Source organism: Sciurus carolinensis, chromosome 1 (genome assembly GCF_902686445.1).
Source record: "Sciurus carolinensis chromosome 1, mSciCar1.2, whole genome shotgun sequence".
In the NCBI taxonomy this organism is placed as follows: Eukaryota; Metazoa; Chordata; class Mammalia; order Rodentia; family Sciuridae; genus Sciurus; species Sciurus carolinensis.
This window is the reverse complement of record NC_062213.1, coordinates 206,820,739-206,842,386: the sequence shown is the minus strand read 5'-3', so window position 1 is coordinate 206,842,386 and position 21,648 is coordinate 206,820,739. Positions and strand designations below refer to the sequence as shown.

Genomic DNA, 21,648 nt, shown 5'->3' with positions numbered 1-21,648 from the left:
GCAGTTGGTGCCCGTTCTAGTCTGGAACGGTGCTGTGCCACCCCACCCCAGATCTGCCAAGCCACTGCAGCCAGGTGCCCTGGCTCTGCCATCATTAAATCCTGTCTTGCTACCTCTGGACACCACTGTCGGAGGCTTCTGGAATGTCTTTGGTTGGTCTGCACGGAGGGCACTGGTGGCCTCTGCATTTACAGAGCAGGAACAGGGAGGTGGCCAGTGTGACAGACGGAGCGTGGCCCTCAGGGGCAAACGTCACTGGTGGTGGAGCTGATGGCTTGAGGGGGGCTCGGAGCCCACGCAGGATGGAGCAGGCTGGTGCTGCCGGGATGGCTGAGGGCATCCGCCGAGGAGGCGGCAAAGCCTGGGAAGCCAGCGCACAAGGCAGCGGCGCCGGGCGGCAGAACAGGACGAAGCCAAGTGGTTTTAACAGAGCGGGAGACTCGCAGCACCGGCAGGTACCATTCCGTCTGACCAGACGATTGACGGGGGACTAGCCGGGGGTCTCCGGCACCGACAGGAAAGCGTCTGGGGAGCCGGCAGGAGCGAGCGCGCACCCCTGAGGACTCCAAGGGCTGGCTCCCGAGCGGACGCCCAGCACTAACGCGGACTGGGCGGCACCTCCTTGTGCTGGGCAGTGCCCCGCAGGGCAAAGGATCCCAGAGTGAGGGCACTCGCCTCTCCAGACCATGCCGTGCGCTGGGCCGCCAGGGCGCGCCGAGCGGAGCCTGCGCACAGGGGAGGCGCTCGGAGAGGCGGCGCCCTCCGCGTCCTGAACCCGCGGCCTGCTGGGCGGGGGCCGGGCCGCCGTGCCACCGGTGTGGAGCCCGTGAGCTCCGCTGCAGAGCCCCGAGTCCCTTTCCGGCCGCAGTGGGACCCACAGGCCGAGAGGGAGGCTCGGGGCAGGCGCGAGAAAGGGCGCGCTTCCTGGGCGCAGCGGGTCCCAGGGCCAGGGCCCGGGGGACCTGCGGCAGCAAACAGCGACCCCTCCTGCGGAACTGCGGGACATGGCGTCTCCCCTGGGATGGCCAGGCCAGTGGGTGCCTGATCCGCCTGGGCTCCCGCGGCCTGGCCATCCTGGCTCGCAGGCACGCGCGGGGCACCCGAGGAAACAGGTGCGACCCGGTCAGGAAGCACAAGGGGCGGCGGGGTCCTGCTCGTCCCACGGGACCCTGGTCTCAGAGGGGGGCTGCGGTCGCGGCCGGCACCGCGCAGAGGCAAATCTGGTTGGGTCCTGATGGCCGGTCTCGCGGTCCAGCCGAGCGCCCCTGGCTCCGCCCCGGGGCGGCTCCTGCGGGCGGGTCTCCTGATTTCACGACGGGGCTTCTCCTGCTCCTGTCCATCTGTGGGATAATTAAGAAAGACAGTCCCTTCGGCGATCGGACTTTCCACTCGGCGAAGGCACGAAGGCTGCTCTTTCCCGAGCAAAAGGAGCCGACTGGGCGGCGCGAGGCCAACGCGACGCAGGCGCCCTTACGCCCCCCCGCGTCCCAGCGCTCACAGCCCGGCCCCACCGGCCTGGCCGCTGCCCCTTGCCAGTGGCTCTTCCCGGCGCCCGCAGCCTGCCTCCCTTCTCGGTGGACTTACTTATTCCACACGTTCCACGAACTGGAGTGGACCATGCGCGCTTGGCCCTTCTCGCCGAGCCTGGTGTGCTCGGGTGGAACTGCAGGTGGGGAGCTCCTCTCTCAATTGGGAGAGTAGTTCTGGGAACTTTTCCTGGTACCTTTCCTGGACTTAGAGACGCTCTAACATAATTTACTGATTTTTGCAATCCCAGAGTCTGTGTGTCCAAGAGCCTGGGCTTGTGAGGGCTTTTCTGCCCCCCTGGGGATTGAACCCAGGGGCGTTCTACCACTAAGCTACACCCCCAGTTCTTTATTATTATTATTTTTTATTTTGGTACAGGGTCTCACTAAGTTGCTGAGGCTGGCCTTGAACTTGTGATCCTCTTGCCGCCCGAGTCTCTGGGATGACAGGTGTGCCCCTGCATCTGGCTAGGTGTTTTAAACAATGACAGTAGTCCACCATAAAATCCATAGCTCACCCAAATCTCAGGGGTGCCAAACAGCCAAAGCAGTCTTTTTTTTTTTTTTTTTTTTTCTGGTAGTGGGGATTTTTACCAGGGGCACTTAACCACTGAGCCACATCCCCAGCCCTTTTTTATACTTGATTTAGAAACAGGGTTTCACTGAGTTGCTTAGGGCCCTGCTAAGTTGCTGAGGCGGGCTTTGAACTCACCATCCTGCTGCCTCAGCTCCCCAGTCACTGGGATTACGGGTGTGCACCACCACACCAAAGTAGCCTTGAAAAGAAAAAAGCTAGGGGTGGGGAGATAGCTCAGTCGGTAGAGTGCTTACGTTGCAAGCTACTAGTCCCTGAGTTCTATCCCCAGCACCGCAAAAGGAAAAAGCTGGAAGAATCTCTCCTCCTGATTTCAAAACAGAGTGACACTGGCATGGCCCAGGCCCAGCCTCAGAGAGCCCAGAAGCAGTCTGCGCCTGGGTGGTCAGGTGTTGCCAGGTCCCTTCACTGGGTTACAGGAGAGTCCTCTGGATAAATGAGGCTGGATCCCACATTCCAAAGAAGGAAGTCGGAGTCCTTCCTGAGATCAAGGAACTCAATCTTAGAAGAACACACAGGGCAAAAGGTTCATGACCTCGGGTCTAGCAATGATTTCCCAGATAGGACACCAGGTGACAAATTAAAAACAGATACCCAGACTTCGTCTAAATTAAAAGTTTGTCTCCATCAAAGGATAATATCAGCAGAGTAAAAAGGAAACCCACAGAATGAGAGTATTTGCTAATCGTATCTGACAAAGGATTAGTATCAAAAATATATTCAAAACTCCTAAAACGAAAAAAATTCCACTAAAAAAACAATTAAAAAATAGGCAAAGAACTCAAAGAGACATTTCTCTACCGATGTACTGTTGGCCAACCAACACACGGACCGACTCTCCACACCACTATGGGGCACTGCAAATCAAGAGCCAGTGAGGCACCGGGCTCCTCACCCCTTCAGGATGAGCCTCAGCACGGGAGGGGGATGGGTCAGGAGGCGGGGCTGACCGCTGGGACCTCCAACCCTAAACGTGGTGCGGATGGCAAATGTTCTGCCTTGTATTTTACCACACACACAGAACTGGAAGCCTTTATCTGGAAGAGGCCTTTCCCTCCACCCAACTCCATTAAAAAGAATGATTAAGCCCCGGGTGTTAGAAATGCCTCTCTATTGTGGATTTTAACCAAGGATAGTACCTTTTCATACCAAAGCCACTGATGCAGAAACAGATTTGAACAAGGTGAAAACTGATGATGGAGTGGGAGGGAGATGGGAAGGAGAGGACCAACCCCTGTTATGTGCACAGATCACTTTAATTGTAACCATAACACTCCAATTAAAAACAAATTCCAGGGCTGGGGAGGTAGCTCAGTCAGTAGAGCCCTGGGTTCCATCCCCAGCACCACAAAAAAAAAAAAAAAAAAAAAATCCAAAAAACCATGAATGTTTTACAAAACAAACCGGGGTGGGGCAGGAGGTGAGCCTGAGGCCACGTGTCCTGCACTGTGACACCCTGAGATTTCATGGCAACCGCTCCCAGGTCCCCTTCTCTGTTCCTTTTCCTAATGGAGGCAAATGTGACCTGCCCTGTTTCTATGGAGACATCTGTGATGCCACACATGGCTCCCAGGGTCCCATGGGACGGGAACTTTGGAAGCTGGTCTTCTCTGACTGTTCCAGGCAGCAGGTGCTCGTTCAAGGTCCCCTTGCCACTCTGAGCAGACCGAGAGCCCACAGGAGCAGCAGGCCTACGTTCTGACTCGGGGGAACTGTGGGAGTTGCGCCCCGCCTTCCTGACGTTACCTAAGAAAGGCGGCGTGATGGAGAGGTGTAGTTTGATGCCTCACTCAATGGCCAGGGGTCTCTCGATCCTCCAGAGTATGGCCGGCCGCGACTCCCAGAACCCAGAACAGAGACGGCGCCGCCGAGACCAGCGCAGCCTCAGCAAGTCAGCTCAGGCCATCAGCCGCTACTCCAGGAAGATGGTACGGGGTCCTGGCAGGAGCACCAGGGCTGGAGGAGCTTGGCCACCTGGGACTGACCCACCTTGCCAGAAGGCTGCGTGTGGCCATCCACTGACGGCACTCTGCACATGTGTCGGTGGTGGGCGACCACAGGCAGATTCGGGCCCTGGGCCCCTCGCTCAGCAACAGGGAGCGCCTCCTGGGTCTTCTCTCAGTGACGGTCTCACTTTCCCTGCTTTGCCAGAGTGAGCTCGAGGACATGGCCGGCCCTGCTGGCTTTGTGTCGGAAATGGAGGAAATGAGGAGGGTGTTTTTCAGGCGACCTGGCTGCCCCCAGTTTAGCACCAGGGCCACATCTGTATCCCACCTGGGTAAGAGCCACTGCCCAGGGCCCCTGGTGAAACCTGCCCATCCCCGGGTGCCTCACAGCCTGCGTGGGGCCGTGGTGGCCGCTTTCAAAGTCCCCTCTGGCACGGGGTGCCTGCGCTGGAGCCAGGGGAGGCTGAGGGGCGGGAAGGAGGGACGGCGGCTCTTCTGGGCTGTGCCCCCACCCTCCGGCTTCACTCTTGCCTTGTGCCCCAGCCGTGGGCAGGGGAGAGGGAGGGGCTGGAGCTTGTGGGGCCATCACGAGAGTGGCCCACGGGACCAAAGCTAGCACGTTAGGGACAGTCGTGGTGGTAGAACCTCAGCAGCCCTCCCAGTCAAGTCTGCCGGCCCTGAGGGGGACCCGAGGCTCAGAGAAGCAGCTGCTGCTCGGTGGTCACGGCCAGCTTCGCTCCAGCCCCCTGCAGGGCTATCCTTTAGGATGGTGGACTGGGACCAGCCCTGGGGGACTGTCCATGGGTCTCAGCTGCAGCCGGGTACAAGGAGCAGCCCCACCTCTGGGTCCATTCTCCACTCTGGTGAGAGGAAGCTTGAGTGGCAGCCGGTCTCCCGGGGCTGAGGCACACGGGGGCCTGGGCGTGGTCTGCCCACACTCTGCTCACTGGGCGCCGCTGCTGGCCTTTCAGTCGGCGGTGGGTGGGCAGGAAGCCAGAACCCCGGCTTTGCTCGGCCCCCTGTTCTGGCCCCCTGGCCCACCCGCAGGGCCCCCTGTGCCTGGCTCCACGGCGCCTCTGCCTGGAGATCTCGGGAGCCGCCACCCTCTCAGTTGCCGCCTGGCACCTTCCCTCTGCAGGTTCGGCCACCGTGCTCGGCCTGCCCAGGGAGGCGTGCGTCAGCCCTGAGACCTGGAGGATGGCGGAGGACCCACTCCTGGACAGGCGGGGCTCCAACATGGGAGTGGACAGTAAGGAGCCGAGAGCCCCCGCCTTCCCTCCGGGCCTGAGCAGGAGGACGTGGCGCCTCCCCGGGACTGCCTGCCGCTCGGGCTCTGGGAGACGGGCCTCCCAGGACAGGCTCTGCTTTCACCAAGAGTGGACGCTGCAGTTCCCCCGACAGCAGTGCCTTGTCTTGGCAAAACTGCAGTTGAAAGATTGTGTCCCCAACCTGGCCCCATGTCCCTTACTGAGGGGCCCACGGACGCACCATCCTTGAGTTGGGAGACCCATAAAGCACATTTGTACAAACCGAACAGGCTCTCATCTGCCGAAAGATGAAAGCCACACTAAGGTGCTCCCCTCTTGGCCTTCGCTGAGGAAACGGTCTAAGTGACCAGCTCCCCTTGGGCTCCTAGTGGACAGTCTGGGTCCAAGGAGGGGCAGGTCTGGGTCACAACAGGAGGGCCACCTGGCCTGGTCCCCAGGCTCTGGTCTCTCTACTGCCTGAGGGCCCTGCAGGGATGGGCGTGGGCCTGAGAGCGTCCATGGGGCACCACTGCCTTCTCCAGGTCGGCTTCTTAGGGAGGGTGGACGCTGAACAGATGGGGAGATCCTTAGGCTTTACCAAGGCTGCAGAACCAGGAGACAGGAGCCCACCAGGCAAGAGCAGGTCACTGGGAGGTGGCAGGGTGGGCGCTGCCTCAGCAGGCACCAGCACGGTCCTCCTCTGCCTCCTGCAGGGCGCCTCGTTCCCTTTAGTAAGAGCGCCTGTGAGCTCAACTACCCGCGAAAGGAGTACGAAGCCCGGGCCCCGAGTCCCGTCGCCAGCGGCCTACTCACAGGCCAGAGCTTCCGGAGGAAGAGGGTGCCCTGGTACCTCTCGGTCATCCATGAGAAGGTACTGGCCGCACGCCCCACGAGGCTCTCCTTCCAGGGCCTGCTTAGCCAGGGCAGGCAGGCCCCAGGTCACCTCCAGACCCCGACTTCGCTTGTGGTGATCAGACGCTGCCAGGTCTCCTGGCCACTGTCAGTCCTCATCCAGGGGAACTGCCCGGGGTTCAACCTCCGCCATCTTGCTCAGAAGTTCCCCTGGAGCATGCCTTCCAAGTAAGGGCAGCAGCTCGACCTGCAAAGATCCAACCAGGGCCGTTCCCCGTGACATCCTCCTCTTGACATCTAACCCGTGGGAGAGACTGGCTTACCATCTGCTTGTCTTGGAACTCGGGGTTGGAGTTCGCTGTCAAAGTGACTGGGGCCTCGTTCCCCTTTACCCTCCCAGGCTCTGGAGTTGCCTGGAGCTGTCTTACAGGAGAGGCTTTTAAATTGCAAATTCAGTTTCTTTATAAGACACCTCTCCTTTTCCTCTTGCTTTGGTTTGGTGTGTGTCTGAGAAATGTGCCTATCTCAAGTAGGTCTTGGACTTTAGCGCTAGAATGCAAGGATGATCATCATCTTCCCTGTGGATTCTGCAGGGATAGCATTTTCTTTCTATTTTTCTGGTGTGGCTGGGGATGGCACCAGGGCCTCATGCATATTGGGCAAGAGTTCTACCCACCGAGCCATTCACCAGCCTTTAATTTTTTTTTTTTTTTAATTTTGACACAGGGTCTTGCTAAGTTGCCTGGTTCTCTTCAAACTTGCAATCCTCTGCCTGAGCCTTCAGGGATGGCCTCTTTTTCAAGCCTGAACCCAGGGGTGCTGTACCACATCCCCAGTCCTTTTTGAGACAAGGTCTTGCTAAATTGCTGAGGCTGGCCTCGAATTTGTGATCCTCCTACCTCAGCCTCCCCAGATGATGGGATTGTTGACATGTCCACTGCTCCTGGCTGTGTTTAATTTTTATATCATTCATTTTTTTTTGAGTTGGTGAAACTTTAAGGAAAGGTATAGACATGAGTGATAAGATGATGAGCAGTTTGTGGGAGCATAAGGGAGATGAATTGGATGGAGGCATGATGGGACTTACAAGTCCCAGAAGGTCCAGGTCCAGGATGTTCAGGTGACATTTACTCCTGAAACTGTAAATGATGATAGCTTTCATGATTTAAAAGGTGTTTCTACCCTTTGACAAAGCAATTCCACTGCTGAGAAATGGCCTGATGATAGGCTTATCTAGAGTCACACAGACACATGTAGAGAACACTTGTCGTCCTGATATCATGGATCCCAACAGTGGGATTTACCAGATCATGCATGTGAACCGCCCAGGGGAAGGGCTGCAGGCCTGGCTGCCTCCAGGAGCACGCGTGGTAGCATGGGGGCTGCGGTTCTCTCTTCCTCTCATTTGCTGGTGGGAGCCACCTACACCAGCGAGACCAGCTCTCACTGGGCTAATTTCACATGCGCATGTGTCTAAAGTCATCAGAGCCAGAACAATAAAATGTGAATCTGCATTATTATTTTCCCCTCTAATGTCTATAAAGGAAGGTTATAGGAGAGTACAGATGATTGTCGCACGCCTGTTCAATTTCCCAAACATATCCACTGTACCCTTCCCTCTTCTCCCTGCGGCCTTGATCCTGGCATCTGACTTGATTGTTCCCTTCCTCCCGAGGTCTAATTTGCATTTCATTTTCTGAGTTATTGGGTGGATACTGGGGTCACTGACCCCCTGCGCCCCCCTAAGACTTGCATCTGAAGGCTACCAGTCGGCCTGGTCACAGCTTCGGCAGCCTGCCATGAGGTTTATGTGCAAACATTCAGAGCCACTCATTGGAAATGTCTGATCACTTCCTGGGTGATTTCTTCTGGACCCATGGGCTACACTGAAACCTACCACTTTACTTCCAAACATTAGAGGGGTGTCAATTTATTTTTCCTTCCAGGATATTCCATCTGGGGTCATTTTCTTCCTGACTGAAGACTTTCCTATCATTTATCTAAGTTCAGATGTGCTGATGACAAACCCTCGCAGCTCCTGTTTGCTTGGAGACATCTTTATTCTTGTCTTCAATTCTGAAGAACTGAAGGAATCAGGATTCTGAGAATGGAAGGCTGAGGGTCCCCCAGGAAGTGGTTCTTGGAGGGTGTTGTGGGGGACACTGGGCGAGGGTGAGATGACAGGCACAGAGGCAGCTCCAGTCAAGTGCTGCACCCCTCCGTCTCAGAACTGGGATTCCGGGGTGGCCGCTCTGCTGCTCCTGGGCCAGGAGCTGCTTCTGCAGCTGGGTAGGGCGGGTGGGAGGAGTCCGGGGGCTGAACGCCCACGAGTTGGCCGCTTTCCTGCCCAGGAACACTCCCTGCTCCTGCTGGGAGAGGAAATTCAGCGCCTGTCTGAGCTGGAGGCACAGGTCCAGAAGAAAGACCAGGAGATCCTGGCGCTCCAGAAGGACAAGGAGGTCCTGAAGAAGCAGCTGAAATGCCTCCTCAGAAGCAAAGGCCAAGAGATACCCGTGTCTGCAGCCAGGAAGGTGAGCCAGTTCCCGGCAAGGAGCAGGGGGCTCTAAGACGTTCCCCATGAGCTGCAGGCCTCCGTGCAGTGTGGCCAGGGTCTCACCCAAGCTGTGGGAGACACGGGCAGTGGGTCTGGCTTTGGGCCGCTCCGACCTGGCCTCAGGGTCCTTGACTGTGGGATGGGAATCAAGACGCTGCCAGGTCTGGGCAGAGGACTGGATGAGGTGGGTGTGCACAGTGCCCAGGGTGGTCCTCTGATCTTCCTCAGACTTGACCCAGCCTGAACTAATGCTGGGGTGGGCAGTGGCGGGCAGGGAGGTGGCCTGGACCATGGACAAATACCCAGACACTTCAGAGAGAGCTGCCAGACACAGAGGGTCTGTGGTCCCACCCTTCAGCGCCGCTGGTGAGCGATAGAGCACCCAGGCAAGCTTCAGGTGGTCAGCTGTGCTTGCCCTCCAAGTGAGCATGCCTGTCACTGAGAGGTCCCTCTGCAGGTCACTGCCCTGCTCTGCTGACCCAGTTCCCCACCCTCTTCTGCAGTCCCCCTCCTGGACCTGGAGAGGCTGCTGCACCCTCCCAGGACAGGTGTGGGAGCAACTGCAAAGTCAGAGGAACCCACTGTTTTTGCAGGAGCGGCCCTCGGAGGCTCAGAGGCTGGGGGTGCTGGACATCCTGAAGACCCTCTACCGGGACGAGGAGGAGCTGCAGCCCTGGGCGCAGGTGCGGAGCTGACTGGGCAGCCTGGGTCAGTGCTGGTGGACCCAGACACGCAGCCCTGGCCTGGCCTGGCTGTCCCCAGTGCAAGTGAGGGGTGGGTCAGCCCAGTCCCTGGGGGCACAGGTCTTGCAATCTCCTGGTAGCAGGTCACCAAGACTGAGCCCGGTGGTGCCTGGGCAGGGCTGCTGGTACCTGCCTGCTGCTGTGCTGCTCTCCCAGGGCCCCTGGGACACTGGCCTGCCTGCCCAGCCCCTTCCTCTCCTCCCCGCTGCAGGAGGAGCACGCCACGGAGCTGCCGCTGATGCAGGAGGGCGAGGAGGAGGAGGAAGGGCAAGAGGGGGAGCCCCAGGGGGGCAGGAGCACCAGAGCCAGGAGCAGGATGGGGGCCATGCAGGAGGAGGGCACTGAGGCCGAGGAAGAGGCCGAGGAAGGAGACGAGGAGGAAGCGGAGGCGGAGGAGGAGGAGGAGGAAGAGGAGGAGGAGGACTGGGAGCTGCAGGAGGAAGACGGGGAGCCCCGCAGGAAGGCCTACTCCCTGACGGAGTCCTTCGAGGAGGAGCTGATGGCCCAGCTGGAGGAGTACGAGCGCATGCTCATGGAGTTCCAGACGGAGCTGGAGGCCACCAGGACCCGGTACTCCCTCGCCACAGGTGGGTGGCACAGCCCCGCCGGCCAGGGAGCCAGGCTCTGCCCGTTCTGCTTGGGCCTAAGGGTCAGGGTGGTGCAGGGAGGTGGCCTGGGTCACAGGGCACCCCCTGCCCAGCCGGACCCGGGCCCCCTCTTGCTCTGCCTCCGTCCCCGTGCACGCAGGAGCCATCACGTCCTTACAGCGGCAAGTGGAGAGCCAGGAGTCCCAGCTTCGGAAGGCCGAGACGGACAACGAGGTCCTGCGGAAGGAGCTCCGGGAGCGGAAGCAGCAGCTACAGGCCATGTCTGACAAGGTGGCTGTGGGCTCAGGAGGCGCGTCCTCTCTGGGGGGACCCACCTGGCCTGCCCACGGAGGCTCCCAGCCCAGGGCGTCTGGGCGCTGGCCCAGGGTCACGCGGCGGATGGCGGCGGGGCTGGGATTCCAGCCAGGGCCTGCGGGAGGCCTGAGCCCACAGTCCAGCGGCAGCCCTCGCGCCTCTGTTCCGGGGTCTTTCTGCGGTCATGCTGCTGTTTGCTTCCTGTTCTCTCGGGGCTTCTCTGGCACCCCAACCCTGGGCTTGCACTTTCTGCTCGGTCTCTTCCTCCTACCTTGTGCCTCCTCCTCCGTTCCATCCGCTTCCCCCCTCTTAGTTTTGGTTCTGATAGCATATTTGAACGCGCGCAGTGGCTCTCATGTCCTCCTCTTGTGACTTGCACTGCTCCGTGAGCGGTGGGACCCCAGAGGTGGGAGTCAGGGCTGCTGCTCCTCACAGCCTGCGCTGCCTACCTGCTCCTTCCCACTGTCTGGCAGGCCTCTGCTCAGTGACCTTGTGGGGCTGCTCCCTGGCAGAGCGGTGTCCCTCGGGGACCTTTGAAGGGCAGTCTTTTCGGATCTGTCCTTTGGGCTTAGTCAGATTCCCTGAAAGCTGGGAAAGAGCCCCGGTGCCCCCGAGGCAGGGCGGTGTCTGTAGCTGAGGCCCGTGGGTGGGTGTCTGGTCCCTGCAGGGCAGAGGAAGGCAGACTCCTGGCACCTCGAGGCAGGGGACAGTGTGGGGCTCCCAGTTTCTGAAGTAACTAGCCACCGCAGGCCGTGTATCTCCGCCTTTCTGAGGCACAGGAACTCAAGTGTGCGTGGGGTACTTTGCAGCTCTCCCTAGGGTCGGCTTTCTTGGTTCGGCAAGTGGGACACCGTGCAGGCCTCGGCCTCTAACTCCCATGTGGTCTCAGGGCTCTTTCTCCTCTTCTCCGGTCTCTTTGACAGAAACCCTGCGGCCTTCGCTTTCGGGAGGTGTAGGAAGAAGGTGGCAGGTGCCTGGGCTCGATCTGTCCTCGCGGCATGAGCATCCCAGGCCAACCCCTCTGTCTGCCTTCCAGTTCTCCAATCTCCGAGAAGACAGGAAGCACCAGGAGATGATGGGGCTCATTGAGAAGGACAACCTTGTCCTCCGCCAGGTGACGCCTGGGTAGTGTGGAGGGGCGGGCCGGGCCTCTGGTCCTTGTCCTCGGCAGCCGAGCCTGGGCCTCTTTATTCAGGCAGCACCACTGCATACATGGACCCGCACAAGGGGCCCTGGGTTACATGGGAAGAACCCCGCCGGTCATCTCCTGTGGGGACCACGTGGGAGCACTGTGGGCCAGAAGGTGACCCTGTCCTCCCTGGCTCTTTCCAGCGGGTGTCAGAGCTGGAGACAGAGCTTGCCAAACGTGACCTGGCCATCACAGAGTTGAACACCAAGGTGGGCGAGCTGCAGGCGCAGACTGACCAGGACCAGAACCACCTGCAGCGGTGGAAACAGCTGTACGAGGATCTACAGGGCAGGAGCGAGATGGTCCAGCAGGCGGAGCAGGCCGCCCGCGTGGCGCTGGAGAGTGCCCAGTCCAGGGTATGCTGCCGTCCTGCCAGGCCTGGCCCGCCTGGGTGGACGTGTTCTGCTCGGAGCCCAGCCCCAGTTAGAGCTGATGCTCAGGACGTGGAGCAGGAGGGAGAAAGCGTGCCTGGCACACCCTGCAGGGCCCGCCTGCCTCAGGAGGACTGGGAAAGCCAGCCGGGAAGAAGGGCCTCTGGGGGAGGGCCGGAGGTGCCGCCCAGCCAGCACTGCCGGGTCGAGTCCTGCGGCGCTGTCAGCCGAGCTGTGAGGGAGAATGGTCTCGATCCTTGCTTCACAGAGGGGCGGCCGGAGCCGGGAGGGCGGGGACCCACACCTGCTGCCTCACCTGAGGGCTGCTCTCGGCCTGGAGGTCATAAGCACAGGCACCGGGAGGGGCACACCTGCTGGAGAGGGACCCGGGCCCCAGAGCCCATCTTGGTTTAGGATCGGAATTGCAGCAACAGGCAAAGTCTCACATACAGGCCTTTGAAGTGACAGTTTCCTTCCCCACCCACCCACCCACCCATGAGGGAAGCCCACTTAATCCAACTCTGTCCCCTTCCTGTCTGGGCCAGCCTCTCCCGCTGGCTTGGACATCTCTGCTGAGGCTCTCACACTGCCCCTGTCAGAAATTCAGTCCCTCGCTCGCCCCAGGGAAGGTGTTGGACTGGCAAAGTGTGCTCTATTGTGTGACGACCACATGGCCTTGGTAGAGCGTGGAATGCTGCGTAGGTAAACATTCTGCGACTGAGACTGGGGTCCACAGGACACCATCCTGCCGTGGCAGATGGGTGAGGCTCACCCCAGATGACCGCCCACCGCTGTTCAAGGGGAAGTACCCCCGGCAGAGAAGCCTCTCGTCCCCTCAGTCCTCCAGCACCTAGCATGGTGCTTGGGATAGAACGGGCTGCATAAATATTGGAAAGAGGAGAAGGACCCCCAGCCCCCGAGGCCCAGGGTTCCAGTGTTCCTGCCATCACTTCAACCGCCCAACAGGCAAAGCAGACATGGATGGCACTCCCCGGCACGCCAGGCCTCTGGCTGGGTGGCATTCCTGCACCGTCAGGGATTCTGGACACGGGGTGCACGGAGCTGCTATTGAAGCTGCAACTGGGGGACCCTGCCTGAGGGCTTGCAGGATGCAGACGAGTTCACTCTCGTCTGGTGGGAGGCATGGGGCACTGCCAATGCACAGGATGGTTATGGCAGCAAAGACTCAGAAACCTCATCGGCAGGGCCTGGCTGAGCGCTGGGGTCCACAGAAGAGGAGGAGGAAGGGCCACGTGTGCTGGTGGGGAGGGGTCCCAGGCCACGTCAGTTGTTAAATGCCACAATCTGTGTGTCAACAGTGCTCAGGGGAGGCCTGCTGGATTCCTGGAGTGTGTCCCCAAGGGCCAGGAGTAGGCTGACAGAGCTCCCCTGGGGAGCGGAGATGGTGGCCTTGGGGGCATAGCAACTTTGAAGTCTTTTTTTTAAAACTATGTGCAGGTTTTACTTTTTCTAGTTTAAAGACAGACAAAAAGTTGGCATGGCAGAAGCCTTTGGTTTTGATGCTTAGCCACCCAGGATCTTGGATTTGATCTGGTACCTCTGGCCCTGGAGCAGGCATGTGACCTCAGACCCATTTCCAGCTCTAGCACCGTGCGAAGGGAGGGCAGGACATGCCTTCCTGGCCTGTGGGACTCAGGGCATGCCGTAGCCAATGCATGAAGCGTCTTTCTGGGGCAAAGAGTGATGGTGTCCCCCCTCTGATGGCAGCTTGAGAGACTGAGGAATAAGATCATCCAAGCCACCTTCAATGTCAGCGGGATCAAGTCCTTGGCCACTGAGATCACTGACAACCAGATCCTGGAAGCTCTGCAGGTACTCTCTAGCATTCTCTGCCCCTGCTTCCTGGGCTGTATCTCCAGAGCCCAAGATCTGGAACTGGGGCAGGGGGAGGAGGAACCTGGGTTGGATTTGGGGGCTCTGTCGTCTTGGCTGTGCACCCATCACCGTGGCCCCAGGACCATGCTTCCCTTCTGCTCAGGCAGAGGGTGCAGACCCTCCCTAGGGGGGCCGCCACAGAGCTGGTGAGTCAAGGCTGCTGTTAGTCAAAAGGGGCAGGGCAGGAGAGCCTGGGGGCAGCAGCAGCCATGGCCCCTCCTGACTACCAAGGCAGGGCCAGCTGCTGTGTCACAGGTTTTTTGCTCAGCTCGCCCCCTGGTGGGGGGCTCCCTTTTGCTGGATGCTACAGTCAGCACCCCCACCAGGGCCCTGGCTCAGACCCCTCCTCTCAGCCTCAGCCTGGCCAGCTCACTGACTTGAGGCCCCTGAGCAGAGGCCGCGGAGGGGCAGGGGCTGTGGCAGAAATCACACAGCTCTGGTGCGGTGGCAGAGCTGTGGGCCACTCTGGCTCCTCTGAGCTTGGTAACAGGGAAAGGCACACCCACTCTCAGGGTGTGGAGGGACCCAGAGCGCTGGGCTCTCTGAGCACCTGCTGCTGTGATGTGGGGGGTCACTTCCCACTAGCAGCTGCTTCTGTTCCCAGTGACCGTATCACCTCCAACAGCGTTGCCCTCTGAGCCCAGCATGGCCCACCTTTCCCAGTGGCCAGGTCTTCTGCCCCTGCAGTCTGGGGTGGTCTGGTCAGGGATGCAGGCACAGAGGGGAGAGGTTGGTGGCCTGGCTCCTGCTGGTAGGGAAGGGAGCAACCGGGGCCTGTGCTCTCTCAACACTCAACACTGCCTGAGGTGCTGCCTGTGCGGGCAGAGGAGGGGCTGGGAGAGGGACAGGGACTTTCCCTTGACCAGTGGCTACACAAGACTGAAAGGAGCTGAGGGACAGATGTCTCCGGGAGGCTGGGGCTCCTCACACGGGGTGGGGAGTGGAAGGCGAATGAACATGGGCCTCAGGGTGAGCTACGTGAGCACTGACTCCTGCCTGTCCCCTGTGACCTCACCCCTGAAGCTGGAGACCAGCCTCTGGGGAATCTGCACCACAGGAATTGGCAGGGGCACTGCAAGCGGGCTTTGTTTTTTGTTGTAAATATCTACCTGCACACCACTGCTATAGCCGGCCTCCAGGGGAGGCAGGGTGGGGTTCCAGCAGCCCGCAGGGCCTGGGCGAGGCTGTAAGGTCCGGTGGGAAGCAGGGAAGACCACTTGTGGACGTACTTCCTGTCCAGAGGGTCATCTCAGAGAGGAGCGACTACTACAACCAGCTGAAGCAGAAAGGGGTCAAAGTGCCCCCCCTGCAGCAGTCAGAGATCATGCTCACCAAGCCCAAGAAGACCACCTCCAAATAAGCCCAGACCTCCTCCGGTTCAGAATTAAACCCTGTTGCTGGCCCTGGTCTCCTCTCTCTTCTCTGCTACCAGCAAGTGGGCGGAGTCTCCTCCACCCGGAGCCACACGTCCACGCCCCATTCCTAAAGTCACTCACGGGGGGCGGGGGGGGCAGCGCACCAGCACCCCTCGGTTCTTCCTGGGGAGGCTCACACTAAGGGAGGTCCACTGGGAAGTCCCAGGTTGAAGGAGGCGGGACACCGGGGGCCTCCGGCCCGCAGCTGACACCTCCCTCGGCCGCCACACCCCGCTCAGTCCGCAAGGGCCTGCCGTCTCCAGGGCAGACGTCGGGGCCACTTCTTTGCCCGGCAGGGGCGCTTTGGCACTCCTCCCATCCCTCTGCTGCTGGCCGTCTGCGGCCACGACACTCTGACGTAGGGGGCTCGGGGCTCCTGCGCACGTGCTGAAGGAAGGAATCCACTCGCTTCTCTCCACCCACACCTGTCCACGCATCCCGTCGCCCCGCAGCAACCGGCACGGAGCGCGGGTCGTGAGGAGGCGCCGCCGTCCGGCCTGGGGCCCCAGCGCAGGATGAGCGGCGGCTCGGCGCCTAGGTCTCGGGAGGCAGCCGCGACGCCGCGCTCCAAGCAGAGGGCCGGGGGAGGACCGGGCGCCTCTGCTGACCCCCGCCGGCAGCCCGCATCTCCGGGCGGCGGTGTCGCGGGACCCTGGGCCGGGGCTCCGCGCGCCCCTCGCCCCGCCGGACCAGGGCCAGCCTGGGCTCCCGCCCCTCCCCAGGCTCCGCCCCAGTCCGCCCAGGCTCCGCCCCGGTCCGCCCAGGCTCCGCCCCACCCCGGCCCGAGACGCGTCCGCCGCGCGCAGCTGCCCAGGCGTGGCGCTGCAGGTGAGACGCGGGGACTTAAATTGCAGACCCCTGTGCTGCCGAGGGAGGAGGCATGCCCGACTGCGTGCCCCCCGCCCTCCGAGACCTCCGAGACCTCCGAGACCTCCGAGACCGCGGCCTCCCTGGCCTGAGGATCGCCGTGGGTGTCCCGGACCAACCGGGCCTAACAGCGGGCGGTCTGCCAGGCCCCAACCCCTGCCCAGCTCCTGGTGGCTCTTGGGGACACCTTCAGGGTCCCTCTTATCTTCACTTTCTTTCTTTAAGGGTGGACGCATCAACTCGCACCCAGAGGTGGGAACCACTGGCCAGGCCCTGACCAGCTCTCTGCACCCTAGAGGCTTCAGCCCCACCAAGACTCGCCCTTTGTAAGTGTGGAGGGTCTTAGGAGGTGCTTTGGGGGAACCCGTCTACTTTCGGAGCCGCTGCGTAGAGGACTTCCTGTGCTCACACCCCCTTCTGAAGCCGGACCCCTGAGGTCCCAGAGTTTGAAAGAGGTCCCTGATAGGCTTCTCCAGCTACACCTGTGACTGTTGGGGCAGCCACTGAAGGAGGGAAGCCCTCCAGAACCCCACCTACTGGCAGCTGGTTGCTGTGCCCAGCCTGGATGACCTGGGAGCCACATGTCCTGCATCGGTCAACAAATAACAGGATCCTACTATCCCAGGCTGGAATACTACCCCAGATGGTTGGGGGTGTGTGCACACTCCTCTGGCACCCAGAGACGCCCCAGTGGGCAGATGGTGTGGGCATGGAGGTAGCACTTTCCCTGCTAGTGTTGCAGGGTGGCTGCTGCAGCTCCAGCCATCACATCAAGGCAGGAAGGAGATGGCTGCTGTTAATTTCACAAAAGCAAAAGCTCCACCACCCCCCTGGTGCAATTAGCACTTTGCCTGCCCCTGGTGACCTGGGCGGTTAAACTTATTAGCCCAGTGGTGGTTGTGACCTCTGGAGCCAGGACATGGCTGCCTGAAACAAGACTGATTCTACCCATTAGGACTAGGGAATGAGCACTGGCCCATGGCCCCTCCCTGCACCTAACACATCTCAGAAAGCAGAACTGGCACTCTGGTGACATCTGGGCCCCAGCAAGAGTTCCCACCTGAAGGCTTGGTGGCTTTGAGATGCTCTCTGCCTCCTCCCTGCTGGGAAGGTACTGGAGGCCTTGTGTCCTGAGGCTCGGGTTGACTCCTTACGGGTCAGCAGCCTAAGGACGCAGCAGGGCAGTCCAGAGAACACAGCGTTCCCACTGCCGGGAGCCCATGGTGCTGTGCACCCGGGTTGCCAGTGTGCCCCCTTAGGTGAACAGGAGGTCCAAGCCACCAGAGGCCAAATGGGGCGCTCAGTGAAGTGCCCAGCAGGGTCTGCGGCAGCCATGTCACTGTGTGGCCCTCCACTTCAGGCCCAGTCCACCTTCCTGCTTTTGGTGCCCCAGGGCCGGTGCTAAGTGCGTGAGCGCAGTCCTGCGGCCCGCTGCAGCACCGGCCGCCCACCACCCTCACACCTGCCAGGGCCCCTGGGCCCCCAGCCCGGCAGAGTGGGGGAGGGGCGAGGACACAGCTGCTTCCCGCCTGGGCCGGAGGCCCCCCCAGGGCCTGGCTGTACCAGCCGCCCCCTGAGCAGCCTTATCTGGAGCTGGGAGGAGCTACGGCCACAGCAGCTGGCCTGTGCTCATCCCTGAGGGCCGCAGCAGCTGTGCTGGTCTCCCTGATAAATGCACTCTGGAGGCCAGGCCCAGGGCCCCAGGGGCCGTTCAGTGGAACTGGGGCCCACATTCCTGAGGGCAGGGCTGGGCGCCTCTCAGCCTCCGGGGTTGGAATTCACGCTCGGCCTCGCCCTCCCCCATGTGACGCTGGGCAAGTTACTTAACTACCCTGGCAATGTCAGGTGGGACAGCCGTCTTAGTGTCCCTCCTCCCTGTGGGAAGACCCTCCCCTAACCGCAGCCCCAGACGAGCCTGGCCACTGCCCTCCATGGGGCTGTGCTTCTGGGTGACATCAGAGCCCTGCCGCCTGCCTCTGGCCGCTGGCCTGTGAAGGAGCCTGGTCCCCAGCCCCTAGGTGCCACAGCATGCAGCCCCCGGAGAGCAGCGTCCATTACAGCAAGTGGGATGACAGCAGCAGGGACGAGGTCAGCATGGCTGCTGTGTCCAGCACAGAGGAGGCCTCCTGCAGCAGGAGGTGAGAGGCCCTGGGAGGAGGGCCAGCCCTCTGCCCGCCCAGCAACGCGCACACAGCCCTGGGCCTTCCCTTGGGTGGGCCCTGCGGTGATGGGCCACCTCCCCCTGTAGTGCAGCACCAGGCCTGCCTTCAGCCGGGCCCTCCCGACTCCCCCAGCCCGCCTAGGAGCCCCTCCCTGGCCCCGGCCTGGGCTCACTTCCCAGTGGTTCTCGCCCTAGGATCGCCCGGAAGCTGTGCACGGGCAAGCTGGGGAAGGCCATGAAGGTGCTGGGCGGAGTGGCCCTCTTCTGGGTCATCTTCATCCTGGGCTACGTCACGGGCTACTATGTGCACAAGTGCAAATAAACGCTGCCCACCTCACAGTCGGGCTGACCAGTGCTGGGATCCTGGGCTTGGAGGGACAGAGCCCTCTCCATGGACACAGCTAGGCCATAAGCACCCTGGCACGTGAAGACACTAGTGTGCATGGTTGCCACATGCCTCACAAGAGGGCCCAGGCAAATGGATAAGGAGGCACAGGCCCCACATCCCAAGTCCTCACAGGCAGCCCCCAGGGAGACCTGAGCCCTGCCTTGGGTGCAGGACACTTCCAGTCTGGGTTCTGTGGCCCCGTCCTACAGCCCAAGGTCCCCAGGGTCCCCTGGGCACACCGGGCAGCCGCCCTCCCTGGCTCGGGCTTCCCTTGTCAAGGCCAGGGTGAGGGTGCTTTCTACAGACCACCCTGCTGCCAGCCCTAGGGTGGGGGCTCCCTGGGCCTAAGTAGAGATGCAGGGTGCTGCGCTCTGGGCCTTTCTGCTCCTGGTTTGCAGGAAGGGCCCCGACAAGGACTGGCCGCCTGCGCACCTCTCCTCGGGGATGGAGACCCTGTGCAGAGTGGGGAGGGACCCTCGGCAAAGTGGACGTGGTCCTTGCTGGCCACTCGTCTCACAGGGCACTGCAGGAGGATGGGGTGGGTGTGCCCCCACGCCAGCAGGGCCTGCCTGCCTCCAGTGCTGTGCTGGCCGGCAGCCTGTGCAGAGGAATCACCACAGGTCTGTTGGATCAACGGTGGACGGCAGCCCTCTTGATGCCACCCTGGTCACCTGTCAGGCATGACTAGTGGCCAGGCCTGTGTGGAGGGCCTGCTTCTCTTCCTGCACCTTCTTGGCTGCCCTCCTGTTTGGCTCTTGGCCTTGGAATGTGCCCCCTCCTGACTGAGCCCTCTTGCAGGGACAGGGTAGGCCTAAGCCCAGGGCAGGGCTGGTCCTGTCCCTCCTCACCTGATGGCTGCTGCAGCCACTGCGAGGGCTTTAGTCCTTGTTCTGGTGCCTCTTCCTGCTTCCTGGCTCACAAGCTCTGCCAGTGTGTCCCACCAAGAGTGCTGCCTGCCCCTTCCCTGGGCTGAGAACGGGAGATGGGGCAGCTACTGTCCTCATGGTCAGGGTATCAGAAGGCTGCGGCCCTGCCCACTTCCAGGGTGGGAGCCCCTCCCTGCCAGGGTCTCACCGCATCCTAAAGCCAGAGGGGCCTGGCCAAGCTGGGCAGGAGGGAGACCCAACCTTGGGGAGGACAGGCAGAGCTGGCTTCCTGGCTCTTCCATGCCCTGAGGAGTGGTGAGGCTGTTTTATATGCCTGTCCAGGCAGTGACCCTCCTAGTGGAGCCTGTAGCAGGTCAGGTAGAGTCCACTCCAGTGGCCCTGGACCTCGGCTCCAAGAGAACCCCAGCCCTACCCACTCTTGCCTGGCTGCACACTGGGGAGGAGACAGCCAGCTGGAGTCCCTGCAGGATGGGCACTGCTGTGGCGGTCTATGGGGAGGTGGCAGAGACTGATGGGTCAGTACTCTGCCCCACAGGTCTGGGGGCGGGCTGAGGTTCGCATGGCCCTGATCAGGAGTGGGGCACCCCAGTTTGGCAGCCCTGGGGCAGGAGCAGGTGTGCAGATGGGCCAGGAGGGACAGCCTACAGGCAGGTGCCTTCCATGCACAAGGGGACCAGCTGGGAACCAAAGGAAGGGAGCCACCTGGGAGCTTCTCCAGCGGGCCCAGCACTCCCACTGGGGTCTGCCCCAAATGGTCAGCCATGTCCTGCACTCCAAAGCCAGTCAGGTGGCCCTGGCCGACCCTCTGGCAGCCCTCTGACACAGCCTAGAGACTCTAGCCCGCACCCCTGTGGGGAGCTGTAGGCAGTCCTGAGGGTGCTCACTGGGGCAGCATGCAGCCTCGCTGGCCACCTCCACAGTGACCCAGGCTCCAGCCCCATGACCCTCATGGTCATGTACTTGAGCTCTGGGGCTTTACCACTCTAGGAGGGTTGGGAGAAGATGGACAGGATGCCGCTGAGCAGCCACCCTGCCTCTCCTGGAGAGGACTCGGGAACAAGAGGCTCTGCTGGGTGAGCCCTGGTGGGGGCAGCCAGCAGGGACTGCGCAGGCCCGGTTCCGCCTTCCCTATGTGTGAGCCACTGTAGGCTAGTGTGGGTTTCTGGCACCTCCACAAATGGCCTCTGGAAGCAGCAGGAGACGATCACAGCGAGGAGCGGAGGCACTTCTCAGGAGACGTTGTATTAGAGGTGGCCAGGCCAAGCTAGCATCAACGAGGCTTCCTGCTACGAACACTCCCACACCTCAGTGCTCGGGCTGCATCCGTCGCAGCCTGGGGAGCCGAGGCAGCTCGGTCCTGGACTGAGCCAGAGAGGGTGGTCCTCTGCCACAGCCACTGCTCATGGCCCGCCTGGAGCCTGAGCAGGTCCTGGCTGGGCAGCCCTCCTGGGCCTCCCGTCAGGACAGAACCTTGCCAGACACAGCACCAGCAGCCTCAGTCATCTGACGCAAGTCACAAAACCACACGCAGGGCTGCTGACACACGCAGACAGGGTGCAGGTTTTGGGAGAACAAACCAGAAGGGAAAGCTGTGGTCTGCAAACCCACTGTAGACCAGCCTGGCCACTGGGTCAGCTGGGCTGGAGCTACAAGGCAGCCAGCCCATGCCTCTGAAGTTCCAGAACCACCCAGCTGTTAGTACACCCATCTGGAGAGACCTTGGGCTTCCTGCAAATACCCCTCAAATCGCCAGTCTTCTACATGAGAAAAAAAAAAAAAAAACCTGTCCCTTAGGTCAAAGGCCACCAAAAGAAAAATCATAAATAAAATGCGGGTGTGACAGGTGCTCTTCTTCAGCCAGAACTGAGGGCAGTTAGGTCACAGGACCCCCTGGGACAAGTGCTCTGGCTCCAGGGAGGGTGCATGTGTGCTGGTCACACAACCCAGACAGCCTTCACCACGGGACACTTCTCAGCATTCAACACTGGAAACCAAAAATCTGGCACTAGCACTTTCTAATTTTTGGTTCAAAAACCTGATGCCTTCTCTAGTCACTACCCATATCCCTTCGGCAGACTGATGACCACTGACAGCCCATCTAAACCCACT

The 21,648-nt window shown here is 61.0% G+C and overlaps 2 protein-coding genes across 5 annotated transcripts; both read left to right on the top strand.

The window, feature by feature from the left end:
• The first annotated feature begins 326 nt into the window (after nt 1-326).
• Ccdc27 (coiled-coil domain containing 27) lies at nt 327-15,191 on the top strand. Its single transcript, XM_047530189.1, has 14 exons — nt 327-417; nt 518-1,669; nt 3,787-4,049; nt 4,273-4,399; nt 5,206-5,316; nt 6,028-6,185; nt 8,518-8,697; nt 9,314-9,403; nt 9,675-10,050; nt 10,211-10,341; nt 11,402-11,479; nt 11,698-11,910; nt 13,654-13,758; nt 15,062-15,191. Exons 1-14 carry the CDS (start codon nt 327-329, stop codon nt 15,179-15,181), a joined length of 3,195 nt encoding a protein of 1,064 aa, XP_047386145.1. The 3' UTR covers nt 15,182-15,191.
• Nucleotides 15,192-15,473: 282 nt separating this feature from the next.
• Smim1 (small integral membrane protein 1 (Vel blood group)) lies at nt 15,474-18,600 on the top strand. Of its 4 annotated transcripts, none has more exons than XM_047516106.1 (4): nt 15,474-16,064; nt 16,329-16,429; nt 17,989-18,241; nt 18,460-18,600. In XM_047516106.1, the coding sequence occupies exons 3-4, from the start codon at nt 18,132-18,134 to the stop codon at nt 18,584-18,586; spliced, it is 237 nt and encodes a 78-aa protein (XP_047372062.1). In that variant the 5' UTR covers nt 15,474-16,064; nt 16,329-16,429; nt 17,989-18,131; the 3' UTR covers nt 18,587-18,600. The 4 variants fall into 4 exon arrangements, with proteins under 4 accessions (XP_047372062.1, XP_047372055.1, XP_047372070.1 ...); XM_047516099.1 differs by having other exon boundaries at nt 15,476-16,064; nt 18,115-18,241; XM_047516114.1 differs by having other exon boundaries at nt 16,064-16,203; nt 18,115-18,241.
• The last annotated feature ends 3,048 nt before the right edge of the window (nt 18,601-21,648 follow it).

What these genes read in the sequence shown, in the direction of transcription:
- Smim1 (XM_047516090.1), top strand. Translation starts at nt 16,117, where the DNA reads ATGCCCGACTGCGTGCCCCCCGCCCTCCGAGACCTCCGAGACCTCCGA. An exon ending in TCCCTGGCCTGAGGATCGCC is followed by an intron (nt 16,204 to 16,328) that starts GTGGGTGTCCCG and finishes TCTTTCTTTAAG; the next exon opens with GGTGGACGCATCAACTCGCA. An exon ending in CCCACCAAGACTCGCCCTTT is followed by an intron (nt 16,430 to 17,988) that starts GTAAGTGTGGAG and finishes CCCTGTGGGAAG; the next exon opens with ACCCTCCCCTAACCGCAGCC.
- Ccdc27 (XM_047530189.1), top strand. Translation starts at nt 327, where the DNA reads ATGGCTGAGGGCATCCGCCGAGGAGGCGGCAAAGCCTGGGAAGCCAGC. An exon ending in CTCCAACATGGGAGTGGACA is followed by an intron (nt 5,317 to 6,027) that starts GTAAGGAGCCGA and finishes TGCCTCCTGCAG; the next exon opens with GGCGCCTCGTTCCCTTTAGT. An exon ending in CCGGTACTCCCTCGCCACAG is followed by an intron (nt 10,051 to 10,210) that starts GTGGGTGGCACA and finishes CCGTGCACGCAG; the next exon opens with GAGCCATCACGTCCTTACAG.